At 52.8% G+C, this 16,935-nt stretch overlaps 1 protein-coding gene across 7 annotated transcripts in view; it reads right to left on the reverse strand.

Annotated features, from left to right (window-relative positions):
- The window catches only part of CTIF (cap binding complex dependent translation initiation factor), a 259,305-nt gene that overhangs the window by 184,342 nt on the left and 58,028 nt on the right, over positions 1–16,935 (reverse strand). For 5 of the 7 annotated variants that reach the window (XM_019721357.2, XM_019721333.2, XM_019721340.2 and 2 more), the window contains exons 2-3: positions 7,489–7,696; positions 2,225–2,272 (exon numbers count right to left, since the gene is read on the reverse strand). In XM_019721357.2, the coding sequence (XP_019576916.2) occupies positions 2,225–2,272; positions 7,489–7,668 (228 nt within the window). In that variant the 5' untranslated portion in view covers positions 7,669–7,696. The remainder of the gene's footprint in view (positions 1–2,224; positions 2,273–7,488; positions 7,697–16,935) is intronic. The other 2 variants (XM_019721364.2, XM_019721372.2) reach the window with 1 other exon arrangement.

The raw sequence follows: 16,935 nt of genomic DNA on the forward strand, positions 1-16,935 counted from the left end.
CTACCAACAGCAGAGAGATTAAGTATATGGCACCTGCAGTAAAACCACCTGGTTCAAGCCTCAGGCTGGCCACAGAGTACTTGCTGTGCGACCCTGAGCAGCTTACTCAACCTCTTTGTGCCTCAGTTTCCTCCCTTATAAGCTGGCAACGATAAAAGCATCTTTTTCATAGAACTGTTATGAAGAATTAATGAGTTCGCGTGGACACACTTCAGTCCCCTTTGGTAGTTCCTCCTCATCTGCCCAACTTCTAAGGGCTCCATCCTTGACCCTCTACTCTAAACTCTCTCACTCCTTGGGCTTAAAATGACACCCACATGCTACTATTTACAAATGTGAACCTCCAGGTCGTTCCCCTCTGAGAGCCACCTTTGCACATCTAACTGCTTGATCAACATCTCCACTAAGGTATCTAATACTATTTTAAACCTCTCATGTCCAAAAACTGAACTCTTGACTTTCGCTCCCCAAAGCTGCTCTTCCAGGGTCTCCCATATTTCATTTCTGCAAAGTCTATCCTTCTATGTGCTCAGGCCAAAATCCTCCAGGTCATTCATTAGAAAAATCATGTCATTTGTACCTTCAAAGTATAATGAGAATCGGACCACTTCTTCCCATCTCCACAGTGACCACACTGCTCATGGCCACTGTCACCTCTCGCCTGGACCAACCAACCAGCTTCCTGGTCTCCCTGCTTCCTTTCCCGCCCATCCTCCCATGCCCACCCCAGCCCTGGCCCCTTGCCGGAGTCTATTCTCCAAACAGCATCCAGAGCGATCCTTGTTAGCCAGTCATACCATGTCCCTGCTCTGTTCAAAACTGTCCAGTGTCTCCTCATCTCACTAGGGCTGACGTGGCTCTGCAGACCCGGCTATTCCACAGCATCCCCCCTTGCTCACTTGGCTCCTGCCAGACTGGCCCCAAAGCTCTTCCTCAAAGTGGGGCACGCCCTGGACTTCCCTCTGCCTGGCATACTCCTTCCTAGGTGGCCTCACTCCCATCGTCTGTCTTCAAATCTTTGCTCAAAAGTCCTGTCTACGTAAGCCTTCTGGGACAGCCTAGCATCCCTGCCGCTTCCTGTGCCACATATGTGTCACCTTCTAACATCCTCGTCCGTCTTTGTTGATTGCCTGTCTTTTCCTGCCAGACAGTAAGGGCTGGGAAGACGGGGGTTCTGGTCTATTCTGTTCATGACTTGGTCTCGGAGCCGAGACCAGCGCCTGAAGAAACACATGTTCGCTGTAATTGTATCTCTCTATTTAGCCAACAGTGACTGGCAGAAAAAGGGCAGATTTAAACAATTGTGCTTTATGCCCAAAACCACCAAACAATGTCTAGGAGCTCATGCTACATAAACAAGCAAGCTAAAAACTACATGTATGCTAGAAGCTCAGCTTTGTAAATGGCGTATCCAGGCAAACATTACATTAGTTTCTGTCATAAAATTATGGTGGACTTCTTTCTCTGTTTTTCCAATTGTTGCTTTAAAAGTAAAAGAAAAGTTTAACCTTAAAAAAAAAAGACTGGTAATCAGATTAAAAAGGGCTCAACCTCACTAGAAATCAAGAAAACTCAAATTAAAATGACAAGAGACAATTGGTCCCAATACATTGGTGGTAGCGTGAATAATGGAAATCATTTTGGAGAACAATTTGGCAACAGCTATTGAAACAGATTCTACAGCTCAGTATCTACCTAAAGAAATACTTTGCATGTGTAGAAGCAGGCATCTTCAACAGTACTCACCTAAGCACCTTGTATTTCTGGGGTAAATTCTGGAAGTAACCTGAATACCCATCAATAGGTGAATGATTAAATTATGGAATATCCATATTATCCATTAAACAGAAAACAGCAGATGTACAAGCCTGGAAGACTCCCCAGGGCATACAGCTAGGGGAAAATGCAAGTTATTGAACATAGTCACTGGCTATGATTTATGATTTTGAAATACTATATTTCTGTAAGTCATATTATATATATGTTGATAAAAACATTAAAAAAGGTGAGGAAGTTATCACTGATCGGATGGGAGGGCGGGCTAAGCGGTGGAATGAGGCAGTTGATAAGGCAGATTTTACTGATAACATCTGAATTCCTGTGTACCATGAGAATGTATGCATACAGCACTTGTGTAAGTAAAAGTAAAGTATTTTTTAAAATAAGGGTGAAAATAAAATGAGTCCCCCACGGTCAACCACCCCACAGTTCCCCTTAAACTCACTTCTTCTGTTAAGCCTCTCATGGGTGGTCCACCATTGAGTGCTTCCTCCTATGAGAAAAGATGGAAGGGAAAAAGGATTTAACGGGCAGGAGGAGATGAATGAATGGGATAAAGGGGGGATGAGGGCACCGTGAACAGGGAAGGCAGAGTAAAAGGAAAAACGTGAAGAAAGAGAAGGAAAAACGTTGTGAGAAAGAGACATCAAACTGAAGACTCGTCCCAGCCTATGCAGCTACATGGCTGCATGTCTTGGAAAGGTCACTTTGCATTTGTGACAAAACCCAGGACTTCTGAGTGCCTGAGAAGCAAAAAGAACTACAGGAAGTTATCTTCACCCTCCCTGGCTCTTCATTTGACCTATTCATAGGAGCTTCTTGGAAAACACGCCTTTACTAAATGTATGCTCTTCACAACACCCCGACCAACAGAGCGGAGCAGCTGGCATGGAGGGGTGCGGAAGGGAGACAGACATACGCCATCTGAGGCCGTGGTTGTCAACCTTAGTGGGACACCAGGGTCACACAGGGGATGAGAAGAATGCAAGGCTCAAGCCCCTCACAACTCAACTGAACTCTGAGGAGAGGGCCGGTCCCAGCCCCCGAATGAGCCCACTGTGCAGACAGAGTTGTGAACTGTGCTTTGCAGCCAGTGACGATCCACAAGGACCACCCACTAACATCAGAAGGGCCAAACTTTCCCCACTTACCACGTCCCAATCTTTGCCACCAAAGCTTAATGGTCAATGGGATTTGGAGTCCTAATGCTCGTTCCACGGGGGACATACCTTAACCACCCAACAGCCGATACTCAGCAGGGGACCGAAAGTAGGTGGGGAAGGGGTGAGTACCAGGACCCTGTGCAGCCACCGAGCAGGGTGGCTTTGCTATTTGTCATCTTTGCGTCGCAGTCTTTTCTCCTGCAGAATAGGGGCATAATCCCCGCCTCCCAAGAGAGAGGATAGCTCTCAGGATGTGCCTTTGGGGACTTGGAACCCGTTGGAGGGCAAGTGCCCTTGAAATGTGTGTGTGGGGTAATTTTAAATATGGTGTCCCGAAAGAGTTGGGAAACTTAGAACACACATTCTCTTGGTTACTCATCTAAAGAAAAGAAAGCTTGCTTGCCCTCCCTCCCTCCTTCCCTTCTTCCCCATCCATCTCATCCATCCATCCATCCCTCCTTCTTCCTAGTTGTTGCTGGGGGAGGGGCAGCAGGGAAAACCACAACCGTACAAGCATCATGAGGTATTTTCTTCCTGTCAACTGTCATCTCTCAGATCCTAAAAACAAAAAGAAATGACCTCACCAACTGAAGAACAGCAAGCTTCTTTACTCCCTCAGTTTTCTCAAGGTTTCCAAGATTCCTAACAATTTTCCTCTCCCAGGAACAATAAAACACTACCGCAGACAGGCAGCCAGGGACTTTCTCTGAGGTTATTTTTGTTCTTTGTTTTTTGGCTTCCATCTGAAATAGTCATCCGATGAAATAAAAACAGTCAAAAGTGTTTTAGCAGAATGATTTCCCACAAGGCTGCGTCAGGAGAAGTGTGTTATGTAGACATGTCTAACACTGGCCTTGCTTAGAGTTATCCACAGCTGTGTCCTCACCTGGAGCCTGTACCCCAGCTGTGTTTGTGGGGCAGGGAGTGGGGCGGTGGGATCAGGATTGGAATGTCCCTCCTTGGCCAGCAGCACACAGGTGGACCCCAGGATCCTGCCTGGTGTCTGCGTTCTTCCAGGGAACTTCAGAGAACACGGAAAGTTTAAGGAACGCATCCAGATGTTACAAATGGCCAGGTTTTCTACATTATGTCTCGCAACAAACATCTGTGCAAAAGCCCCTCCAGATGTGAAGATCGGAGCACGGTCAGGCCTAACCTGTCCCAGGAGCAGGAGCCGGCAGGCAGTGCGGGGTCAGCCTGAGGGCACTACTCTATCTCTCTACATGCTGAGAGCCTAGCAGTCACCCCAGGAAGGTCAGGGGTGCAGAGCAATGGGTCCCTCCTACCAAAACTATTTCCCAAATGGCTGCTCTGGGAATGGAAATTGTACCTTTCGCAAAGCATTCCTCCGGGGTGAAGCTTCATGGCTTCCTTGAACCCTCCTCCTGTAAAAGCCCGATTCACCCGGAGGAACCTTTGAAGGGTGCCCTGCTGGAGGACACCAGAGTCCAAACAGCGGTGGAGGCAGGTGGCACCCGCCAGGCCAGGCCACCACTTGTGCATGGGGCCTGCTCCCGCGGAATCAGCTCTAGGATGCTTATGGAAAGCTAGAGTTGGTTCACCTAATTCTCCCCTTCCTGCCCTAGACAACCCAAAGAGATTCATTTTCCTCAGAAATTTTCCAATCTAGTCAGAGGGCCCTCCCACTTCCACTTCAGGGCATGATATTGTTAACTGTACAATCAGTAGTTTAAGTCAAAAAACAAAGTTATGCAAATAAATTAACATATCATGACACAAGACACCCCCCCATTGAATCCACCCCCCAGGTCATCCACCCTGCCCACCTCGCTCCCTGCACTCTTTGAAGACTTCTCCTGGATCACTGCTACCTCTTCAGCCTCCATTTTTCCTTTCTTGGTGCTGTCAATGTCCATGAAACTGGCTCCTATACCCTGCCTCTCAGTTCCAGGACCCCTCTCCTCCTGATCTTTCCTCTTCCCCACACACTCGCACTCTTATACCCAGCTCTTTTATCACCAGTTCATGTGCCCCCTCCACCCTGGGTTTCAAACATTCCACTCTTGGACACTCCTATCTTTCTGACTCACTCCTTCTCGCCCCAGGACTCCGACAATTCTCCAACTCCCCAGAATCTCCAATCCACTGACCCACCACCCTCCAGGATTCACCATCAGCTTTGGGTCCTTGCTCCTCTCCTTGCCCAGCTCAGTGTCATGGGACATCACTGTCATCACTCCTTCATCTACCTCTCCCTCCTCTCCCTCCACTGTCCTCACCCAGAAGCACCTCAATCCTGGTTAAATAACACCTTCATAATCTTGTACCTGTACCGTCACGACTGGAATCAGCTGGAGGAAGCCACAACTATGTTGCACAAGTAGGTGTTATTCTGGACGCATGGCTGCAAGCCTGCCAACTCCCTCCTGTGGTTGTGGGTGACCAGCTGGGGGCCCAGCCAAAGCCAAGCCCGCTCACCTGTTCAAGGTCACTGTTCCAACAACCACCCCCTCTGCCCTGGACCACTCCCATCAATGCAGCATGTTGTAAATGCCCCATCTGGACCTCACTTCCCCGAATACCACATGTTTCTCTCCTTTACAACGAAATTCCTGAAACACAGAGAGGATCTGTATTATCCTCCCCATTTCCAATCATCAACTAGAACTTCGCCCCCACCCCTCAACGGTTACCTCTCTACTTGGGGTCATAGTAGCCATGACTCAGGTTATTGTCAGTCCTCCTGTTTCATGACTGCAGCAGCATCACAGGGAACATGCCCCTCACTTCCCTGGAAACAGATGCTCCTTTGGACTTCCAAAACCCCACTCTCGCCTGGTTTCCCTCCTGCCTGACTGCCAGCCACCTCCTGGTCTCTCACTGGCTCCTCCGCACACCTCTGCTTTCTCAATATTGTCAGATCCCAGGGCTCAGCCCTGGCTTATCTTGTCTCCATGTCCCCTTTTGCTCCCTGATTCATCTCCTCTGGCTCTCCCTCTTTCTCTCTCTGCTCCAGCCACACTGGCCTCCCTGCTGCACCGGGAATATTCTTCCAGCTCGGGCCTTTGCACATGCTGTTCCTCTGCCTAGAACACTCCTCCCCCAGAAATCTGCCTGGCTCCCCATCCACCTTCTTCAGTGACATCCTGTTGAAAACTGCAAACCCTTCCTGACTCTCATCAGTCCCCATTCCATTGTCTTGTTTTCTTTTTCTCCACAACAGTGATCACCCACCATTAAACAGAAGTTCCACGAGGGCAGAGCATTTGTGTGTTTGGCTCATTCCTGGATACCCAGTCCGAGAAGAGTGTCAGCCACAGGGCAGGTGCTCAATGCACACTTGTGGCGTGAACCCTGGACAAATTACAGGCTTCTATTAATTGTGACTCTAGAATTTCAAGGACAAGGGAAGCATCACATATGTTTCCACTTGTCTCTCAGGGCTGATTTTCTCTTCCTCATCTCCCAGTGGGGATAAAGTGCAGGACCACCATGGCTTCAGAATTTCCCTGGTTTGACTCCCGGTCCTGAGTTCTAGGAAAACCAGAGGTTCATTCTGGCTTTCTGAAAAGCTGGCCGCAGGGTCTGAATCTTCTGCCCACCCAGTCAGCTGCATTCAGCTTTTCCCCCAAGTGGCTCCCCTCTCCTTGTCAGGGGTTCCTGCTTGAGGTAGGAAAACAAGTACAAGAGGTGGACACCTGGGGCCCAGACCCTGAACAGAAGAGACCCTCCCATGTTTCCTTGGGCAGAAAAACCCTGCTTCTCTGTAGCCTTGAGCTTCTTATCACCGTTGACCTTACAACATTCCTGAGGCAGCGGGATTATTGGCCGGACAAGAAAACCAAGCTTCAGAGAAGTTGAGGGATTTGCCCAAGGTCACATAGACAGCTAGAAGCAAATCTGGAGCCAACTCTTGAACAAATATCCACTGAGGATTTACAGTGCCAGGCCACGGGGCATACAATATGCTAGCTCCCCTGAATGGCTCTCTATTTGGGAGAACTTGAGACTTCCACCCAAGGCCAGGGCTGCCGCAGACTGACCCAGGAGGGGGTGACACTAGCGTGAGATCCTGGCCAGAAGCTGCATGTGCCTAACTAGGTCTAACACACAGAGTCCTGGGGCACTGCCTGGCAGACTCAATTCTGTGGCTGCCAACAACTGCCTGTATTTGAAATCAGAGAAAATATTCACAAGTTATAGCCTTTTGATTGTGTGCATTTTGCATAAGCTACCATCTCCAGATCTAGAACAGAAGCTTGTGAAGGACAGGGAAAAGTATGTAGCACATAGTAGGTGCTCAATAAATGTGTTCAGTGAATTGTGCTTCTGGCTGGGCCAGCCGCCCAGTGGAGTACAATGGAGTAGAAGTGGGTCACGGGCTGAGAGGGGCTTCCCGTCTGGAGTCCACGCTCTGTGGATGGGACCATCCACACCTCGGCAGTCTAGGGCCAGGCAGCCAGACCCTGTCTGGAATTAGGGTCTCCTTATCACCCTCTTTCAGTTTGCCAAGCAAGGCGCAGGCCCTTGTGATTGCCCAGGCCCTGGCCCCTCTCCCTTTGCCCCTCCCCGGGCCAGCGCTCACCTGGGAGATGTGGGAATGCGTCTTCTCGCTCTCACCGTCACCCTCTGTCTTGTCTGCCAGCAGCCCCTGCACCTGGTACTCAAGCACGTAGCTATCGATGAAGCGCTCAAGCTCCTCAATCTCCTGGGAGCGGCTGCTCCCAGCCTCGGAGGAGGCCGACGCCGCAGAGGAATTCTCCATCCCTCCAGCTCAGGGGCTTGGGCAGGAGCTGCAGGAGAGAACGGACAGGGCTGTGAGAGAAAGCTGGAGGCAGAGGCGATGACCCCATTCAAGTGAAGTATACTGCAATTCTCCTGTAGGGAGAGGGGAATTGAGGCCCAGAGAAGGCGGGAAACTTGCCTAACTGGCCACCACAGTAACTTGTGCGAAGTCAGGCTTTAGTCCACACCTAGACCTTACCACCTGGGAAAAAGCAGAAGACAGACCCAGCCTACCACCCAAGCCCCATCTCCAAGCCTGGAGTTAACAAAATGTGCCACAAAGTAAAATAAAATAGACCATAGGCTTTGATGTCCCTAACCTAAACATTAGGAGGTACAGGGGGTCCCCAGAGACAAACCCTCCAAGAAAATGCTTCCTTCTAAAGTGATGTCTTCTCTTTGAAGCCTGTAGGCCTTAAGTTTGCAGCCTCGTGGTGCTATGGCTACTAGGACATATGCTATGCCCAGTCTGCAGGAAGGTGACTTGCTTTTAATGACAGAATGCAAAAGGCCTAGCGGGTTGTTTGGGAGGGGCATGGCCACCCCGCACAGATGCACGACTCTCTCCTTAGCCCTCTGGCCATCTCCCTGGCTCTTTGGTGCGGCCTGGCGTAATGTGCACGACCAGCATTCCAGGGTTACCGCTCAAGTCCAACAACACAACTGCTGTCCCTTCCTGACCAGATGAGGTGGGGCCCCATCCTGCTGGGACACCCCCACTGCCTTCTCCCACCCCGTCCTGGCAGCTTCCACCTGACCCACCTGACTCACCTGGAAGTGGGGAGAGCTAGAACCTTTCTCACCTCTAGGTCCCTTCCCACCAGGGACCCTCCTCTCTTTCCTGACATGTTCTCAGCCAGGTGGTAAGGGGCTTTGAAGAGTGTCGGGTCTCCCTTTCATTGTCTGGAGATAATTGCTCTCTGAGGGGAGCCCACTCAGCGAGAAGCAGCAGGCCGCACAAGGTTTTACCGTTAGAACTAGCAGAATGGCTGTCTACCAAACCACCACTATTGAATCCACAAAGAAAACCTGAATAATATATGCACAGGGCTCTGAGACCACATAGGGCTGCGTGAGCCTAGATTGTGACTTGAGAATAAAAACAAAGGCCAAGTATGTTTCGGGAACATTTGAATTTCAAAATCTTGGATTACTGAGAACATTTTTAGAAGAGTTATTCAACGATGATCAAGGGCTTGTTGAGTTTTTAACTAATGAATTCAAAGCAGGGCGAGGAATGGCCACTGGGTTCCAGAAATGCTACTGGGATCCTGCATGCGGACTCCCCTACACCTTTGCCGGCTTTCTTAGAGGTTGGGTTGGCGATGGGAGAAAGAACTGCTCTGGTGAACACACCTTCTTCAATGGGTTTCCTGACTCAGTTTTTGGTTTTTGGCTACTGCAAGGGGCCCGGCCTTCTTTGGACACCAGGCCAGCTGCAGGAGAGCCGTTTGGTGCCGTAGGGAGCCTGCCCCGGGCTCTTGAGCTCGTGGCCTCGGGGCTTATGGATCCGTCCACCCGTCCCAGAGGGAGCAGTCCACGGCTTCAGGCCAAGGAACCCTCATCAGAGGGAACCCAGGTGTGGACCCTCAGGTGGCAGTGGGTCTGCAGGAAATCGGCTCAGGCTGGAATAAGCCTGCCTGGTGGTGCAGGGCCACAGTCGGGGGGGTGGGGATGTCCAAGCCCCTCCCTCCACCTGTCCAAGGCCTGCAGTGGCCTTACATCCCTCCCACCACCAACTGCCACCTTACCCTTCCTGCTCCAAGGGCTGCCCATGTCCCCCTCCAGCCCCCTGTCTATTCTGCTCCATGTCCCAGACACACGCCACATGTGGTCAGCAGAACCATCAGAGGGTCCTGGATACACACCTCCCAGTTACCAAATCAAACACTAACTGAGATGCTTCTGGAAAGGGATTTTGCAAATATAATTAAATTCCAAGTCAGTGGCGCGGGAGATTATCCAGGGGAGCCTGATCCATCACATGAGACCCTCGAATCTGGGACTGGAGGCAGAGACAGGGATTCAAAGCAGAAGAACCAATGCACTGTTGCTGGCGGGAAGAAGGGGTTGGGGTGGGGGGGTGGGCACGGCATTTGCAAGGAACGTGATGACCTCCAGGAGTTGGGCACAAACTCTGGCCACGGGCGGCAAGGAAAAGGGCACCTCAGTCCTCCAAGCACAAGGAAGTCAATTCTACCGAAGACCAAGGAGCGTGAGAGCAGACTTTGTCCCGCAGAGCCTCCAGACAAGACCTCAGCCTGGAGACACCTTGATTTCAGCCTTGTGCTACATTGAGCCGGACTCGCTCCAGCTCCCAGAACTGGGAGACAACACACAGGCATTGTTGTAAGCCACTAAGTTTGCAGCAACGTGTTACGCAGCAATAGAAAACTAACATGTGATGTCCTTCGCGCCTCTGCTTTTGCTCGCACTGTGGCCCTCACCCAAAGGCACTTTCCCCTTCTCTCCACCCACCAAATCTAGACGTCCTTACACTCACAGAGTGCTAGAAAAGTGCCTCAGAGGCCATCTGGCAACAAACCCGGGGCCCAGGTTTACTGGTGGCCAGTGGGCAAAGGATTCACCCAGCCTTGGCTTACGGGCATGATCACTGCGGCTTCCACTAATAACAGGAACTGCTACTGTGTGCTGTGCCCCCATCACGTGCCAGGCATTCTTTTCAGCCCTTGATATGCCTTCACCCACTTATCCCTCATGACGACTCTATGAAATCGGTATAACTGTGCTACCTAGGACACTGAGGTTCAGTGAGGTTAAGTAACTTGCCACGTCAGCACAGCAGAGCTCCCTGCCCGTCTACACCCCACTGCCTCTTCATCCCACCTCCTGGCAGCCTGCTCAGGCCCTTCCCTCCGCACATCTCCCACTTCTCCACTCCCCACTGCCCTTCCGATGTGCACTGAATTCTTCAAGGGCTGGATGTGTGCTTCTTATTTTGCAACGGGCCTGTGGTTCCGGAGCGCTGGGCCTGTCCCTAACTGCTGGCCTCCTGAGATGGTATGATAAGGTTCATGTCTGGAGAGGGCTGAAAAGGAGCCGCAGGCAGGAAAAGCCAGTGCCTGAGGCCACACCTATTATTCCTAGAAGACTTCAGATCTTATCGAGGGCTTCCTGGCACCTTTCACAGGTACAGGGGGGGACTGGGTTTTGCAGGAACTGGAAGGGAGCTTTTCCAGGAGGATCGCGTGCCCGGCTCTGCCTCCAGCAGCAGCCTCTTCCTGCTCGCCTGGACTCTCCCCGGCTCTTGGGGGCCTCTCATGGGGACACCCCAGGGTCCTGTGAAGGAGCCCCAAACCTGGCTCACTGAGGAAAGGGACAGGCGTTGAGACACACTCCCACCCTGAAGAATTTTGGTGCCCAGAGGGAAAAAGAAGACTCCCCCTCACTGGTCCAAGGACACCCCTGTGTCCTCACATCCTCTCGGCCCTCCTCCAGTCATTGCCGTCCAATCAGATTCACACAGTGTAGCCTGACAGTCCCTCACCGCCGATGCCCTGCGCACCTTCTGCAAGCGTTCCACTGTCACTGGCCAGCATGCACCCACCTGGCACCCAGTACCCAGTACCTGCACCTTGGAAGTGTGAGGAGCTAACGCCCCCGGGCACACTCCCTCTTGGGTCTCTCAGATGACAATTCTAAGGTCCTGTGGACACAGTCTCTCAGCAAGTCCCAGGAGATTGAGTCCCAGCTGCCCCCACAGAGCATAAACCCCTTAGTCTGGCTGTACCCCCCCTCCTGTGTCACTCACCCCAAGGACTCCAGTTCCTGGGGTGCTTCCAGGAACTCTGCTTTCCAAGGAGAAACCAGGCTAACCCGTCCCTTGGGCTCACTTGTGCGTTCCAGAATGAGTCCCAACCAGGGAGCCCAGAAGCCCCTCCTTCCGCAGAAAAGCTCGGCTTTATCTTTTTACCAGAGAAGAGAGGGAGGAGGAAGGAGAGGGAGAGCGTCTCCATCGTCCACCTCCTCAGCTATCAGCCTGGAAGCTCAGTCACTCACGTCCCATTTTTTGTGTGATACAATATACATAACATAAAACTTAGCACTGCAATCATTTCCAAGTGTCCAAGTCAGTGGCATTAAGTGCATTCACAGTGGCTGTGGAGCCATCATCACCCTCCATCTCCAGAACGGTGTCATCTTCCGAAACAGAAACTCCGTGCCCATTAGACATCAAAACCCATTCCTCCTCCCCCAGCCCCTGGCAACCCCTGTTCTCCCTTCTGTCTCTATGAATTTGTCTACGCTGGGTACCTCGTAGAAGTGGAATCGTACAGGATTTGTCCTTTCGTGACTGGCTGGTTTCACTTAGCCTACTGTCCTCGAGGCTCATCCATGTTGTAGCCTGTGTCAGAATTTCACGCTTTTCTGGATAAATAATACATTGTACTACAACAAAACGCTGGATGTATAGACCACATTTTGGTCATCCATTCGCCCGTCTGTGGACATCCGGGTTGTTTCCGCCTTTGGCTGTTGTGAATAATGCTGCTGTGGACATGGGTGTTACATGCACCTGAGTTTGTTTCTAATTCTTTGGGGTACGTACCTAGAAGTTCTGCCCCATTTGTAAGGTAGAGTGAGGAGGCAAAGAGCAAAGTCTGAGGCTGGTGCAGACACAGTGAAATAAAGGGAAGCTTCCCTTGAGGGCTTGTTCTGCTGCCTCCCTGCCTGAGCTTTGAGGTGTCCTCCTGGCTCCGTTTCTCATTTACTGCAAGAGCAGGATGGGAAACTCCCAAACAGCTGGGCTGCTGGCTGAGCTGAGAGCCAGCAAGAGGAGCTTATGTTTTCATGATCAGTAAAAGCGATACAGGGGAGGGGGCCAGAGGAAGAAGAAAGAGAGGAGAGGATGGAAGAGGAGAAGAGACACCTTGGCTGCAGCCACCCACAAGGCAGAGCCATGCAGAGTGGAGGACAGATACCAGGAAACTGCCCCTGCAGCCAACTGCCCCCCCTCCCTGCCCTGCCCCCACTCCCTGCCAGGTGATGGATGTGGAGGGAAAACAAGGGAAGCTGCAGGTGTAGGGAAAGTGCTGAGGCCGCTCCTTGCTGTAAAGGGCAGGCAGCCCTGGGCCTGCAGGAGGGCGGGGCAGGCCTGGGTGGGCACAGCGTTAGGAGGGACCCAGGCTGCAGGAGGAAGGGAGGGGTGAGGGGCTCCCTGGCCTGTGTTTCCCAGACAGGACCTGGCCCCACCTCCAGCTGTCTGGTGAAAGGGGCGGCTTGTGCTCTCCTCCTGGTGTTAAGGGACCTCATCCCAGCCCCAGGGGCCTAGGGAACCCCCACTCCCTGCTACAGCCAATCCTGTTCTGTGCTTGTCACTACTGCCAGGTGAGCCTGGCTCACTATTTTTAAGGCCAGAAACAAAACACCCATGTCCTTTGATGAAAGGCACCTTTGCTCATGCCCACATCCCAGACCCAGGCCCAGGTGAACCCTCCCCTCCCTGCGCTCTGCCCAGACCAGTGTGGCTTCCTCGCGAACCCTCCCCTTGCTGCCCTATGTGTGGCCTCCTCTGGCACCGGCACTTGGCAAAGATGCTTCTGCTAACGGCATGGGGTCTTTCTCCCCTCACCCTCTGGCCCTGCCTGCCTTGCAGGCTGCCACCATTGGGGCTAGAGGTCTGGAAGAGAAGGGAGGGCCCAGAGGCAAGAAGCTGGAATTGTCCCTCCTCTTCAGCGTCCTTTCACTCCCACTCAGTGACAAATGGCATTAGAGGCTGCAAATTTAGCCAATCCCTTTAAGAACAGCCTGGCATTAGAGGCATTACCTCCTCCCCCAAACCCCAGGATGAATTCGGTGACCTGCAAACCAGATGCGACACTTCTGCTCCGCCCCCACCAGCCCTTCTCTGAGGAACCCATCCTTTCAGGCCCTGAAAGGAGGCAACACCCACCCCTCACCCTTCATCAGACCCCTGCCCTCAGCCCTGCAGCACAGAACTCACTCTGGCAGCACCCACCGAGGACCTCACAGAGGAAGCCCCAGGGCTTCATTTCTGCTTTCCTAATGTGTTTTTGGCTTTTGCCTGCTGCAATGGCCCAGCCTCCCTTGGAGCCCAGGCCGATGTCAGGGGTGCCATAGGGGGCTTGCTCCGGGCTCCTGAGCTCAGAGGCCTTGGGGCTCATGGGTCTGTCCGCCCATCCCAGCAGGGTGGCAACTCTCAAGAGGGAGGTAGGCACATGAGCTGTGGGTGGGTAGCAGAGCCCAGCATGTCACCACTGCTCCCCTCGTGTTGAATTGCGTCTATCTCACCTCCCCACGGCCCCTTCCCCCAGCCTCACTCCCCTGGGCTCCCCTCCAGTGGCTGGCTCCTGGTGACCCTGTGACACACAAGGCGGGTCCCCTCTACCCTCCCCACCTCCACAGGGTGCTGGTAACTGACACCTTCACCCAGAGCCTGCAACAGGGCTTCCTCCTGTCAGCTGTCAGGGGCCCCCAGGGCAGGGCCAGGCCTCGGCCAAGGCAGCTTAGAGTGCGGGAGGCAAAGGCCACGCTGTCCAGGGACAGAGGACGCCCACAGCTCTCCCGGAGGGAGCCATGGGAACCTCATCACCAGGTCTTGCTGCCAACGCCCCCACCCTCAGCCAGCCCACGCTCCACCTCCTACATAAACAAGACTCGGGGGACAATGCCCTTCCCTGACAGCTGTCGCCCTGTGCTCAGGCACTCCTGTCAGTGCCGATCCAGGGACTCTGGGCCACGTCGGGTTTGCAGGGGGACTCCATCAGTGCTTCCACAGACAGGGGCCTCAGGTCTCCAACGCCTGGAAGTGGGAAAGTGTAGAAACTTTCAGAGCTGGAGGCAACCTCAGAAATCAGCAACATGTACTGTCTCAGGAGTCGAGGACACCTGGTATCCTCTAAATCTGACACTCCCCCCGCCCCTGTACACCCTCTGCCGACACACACACACACATACACACACACACACACACACACACACACACACACCAGTGTAACCCTTTGTCACTCAAACACCAGACAGGGTGTTAGCTAGGTAGGTACTGTTTTTCAAACTGCAGGTCTCAGCAACTTAGTGAGCTGTAAAATAAACTTAGTATAAAATAAACCCATGATCCCAGCATTAAAAATATATAACTACGTTGAAAATATCATTGAGTGACACACAGTGTGAATGGAACAATTGTTTCATGGAACTTTCGACTCACCTACACGTGTTCAATGTATTACTTTCTGTGAGGTACGGTCTTAAGAGTTTAGGTGGCCCGGGGCAGTACCTCCCAAACTTGACTGCGTGCTTGAATTATGGGCAATCTTGTTAAAATGCAGGTTCGGATTCAGTGCATCAGGGTGGGGGCCTGCGGTTCTGCATTTCTAACTAGCTCCCAGCAGACATTGCTGACGGTCAGAGGACCTCACTTTGAACAGCCCAGATCTAGAAGCCCTCTCACTCCCTTCAATCCATTATTCAGGTATCTCACCTTGGTCTGTATTCTCTATTCTGACTCACTGGCCCATGGGTCAGCTATCTTGGGTTCAGGCAAAACCTCAACAGGCAAAATTATGAGGTTGATGCAAAAGAAATTGTGGTTTTTACAATCATTTTTAACCTTTTAAACCACAATTACTTTTGCACCAACCTAGTACTATTTGCTGGCAGACATTCCACCTCCATCCTGGGCTCGCAGAACCAGGTGCACATAACAGCACCTGCTTAGCGTCCTGCAATGCGGAGCCGGGGCTCAGACACATCCAGCTGGTCTGAGCAAGTTGGAGGGTCTTCCGAAATAGAAGCCACGTGACTTCAGTGGTCCTTAGAGAATGCAGCCCCTTCACCGTGCCGATGAGGGCCCTGAGGCGTGGAGAAGGGGAACGAATTGCTGGAGCCACTTAAATGCCTCTGGATAGAGCCAGGTCAGCAATGTAGGTCCTGAGACTCCAAGCCCCTCAACAGTCTGCCATCCCGGGAGACCCCTACTGAGCTAAGTCACCTCCCCCAGTGACTGCCAATAACAGGACAGACATTCCTAATACTAGACAACCCTCAAATCGTCGCATGACTTTCACATCCTGCCATTCGGGGCAGGACCCAGGACCAAGCCCTGTAGTTCGTTCAGAAAGTCAATGCAAAAGATAAACGGGGCCTGGGGCCCAGTGCTCGCTCCCCGAGAGTAGCCTCCAAGAGTAACTGAGGGGCTGGACTGGATTTCACAGTGAAGGGACAGGTCACTGCAGGCCAGGAAGGCATGAGATGCTGCAAATCCTTCTTTCCTCAGCACATCCACGGTGGCTGGCACCACAGAAGGTGAGGAGCGAGTGCCCACGTGAGGATGGCACCCTGAGCAGGCCACCCAGGGGACGATCAGTTGGATTCCTGCTCCTGATGGGGACTTCCTCTCAGAGAAAGAACACTGACACAGAAGGGTCCCGGCTCTGCAGAGACCTGCACAGCAGCAGACGGGCCCGGCCAACAGGCAGGAGGGCCCCGGGGCTGGGCTCTGGGAGGTCAGCCCCTGCTTTGTCCCTGGACACCCCTGGTGTCCAGGTTGGCCCTGCAGGCCCCACCGGAGCCCCCGCTGGGTTCCCGGCACTGACCCCCCACCTGCTCCCTTGGCACCGAGCACAGACTGCCTCCCGACACCTCCTCCCCTGCGCTGTTACCCAACGCTTGTCCTGCTCCTGAATTTTTTATGGGTTTTTATCTTGTCTTGACAAGACTGCATGATCCTTGAGGACCCGTTCCATCCTATACCTCTCTCTGCCCCAAGCCCAGGACAAGGGACTGGCCTGCAGCCCCCCACGCCCACTCGAGCACACTCCTTCTCCAAGACTGTGTCTCCTCCCTGCTCCCACCCACTGTCCCTGGGCCCGGGTTCTCGCGCAGCCCCCTCCAAGCTCTTAGGACATTAAAGCCAAGGGTGCTGGGGTACACTTGTCCAATCCCCCTCCCCGTGGCCACCTGGAATCAGGTCACCTCATTCCAGAACCCGGGATCCAACTTCCCACCACACTCAAAAGCCTCCTCAAGGCAATTCACTCCGACAGGTATGGAGCGCCTGCTGTATGCCATGCCCTACAGGTACCAGGGGGCATGGAAGTCACAGGCAAAGCCCCACGGGGGAGATAAACACATCAAAGCTGGAGGGTTACTGGCCAGCCAGCCACATTCCCGGCTGGAGTCACGGGGCTTCCTCACGCACCCCGCTTCTAAGAGAGGGTAACCTAACATTCATGGCTTCCCACGTGGGTTCCAATGCTGGCTAAAC

This window comes from Rhinolophus sinicus, linkage group LG09 (genome assembly GCF_036562045.2).
Source record: "Rhinolophus sinicus isolate RSC01 linkage group LG09, ASM3656204v1, whole genome shotgun sequence".
Lineage (NCBI taxonomy): Eukaryota > Metazoa > Chordata > Mammalia > Chiroptera > Rhinolophidae > Rhinolophus > Rhinolophus sinicus.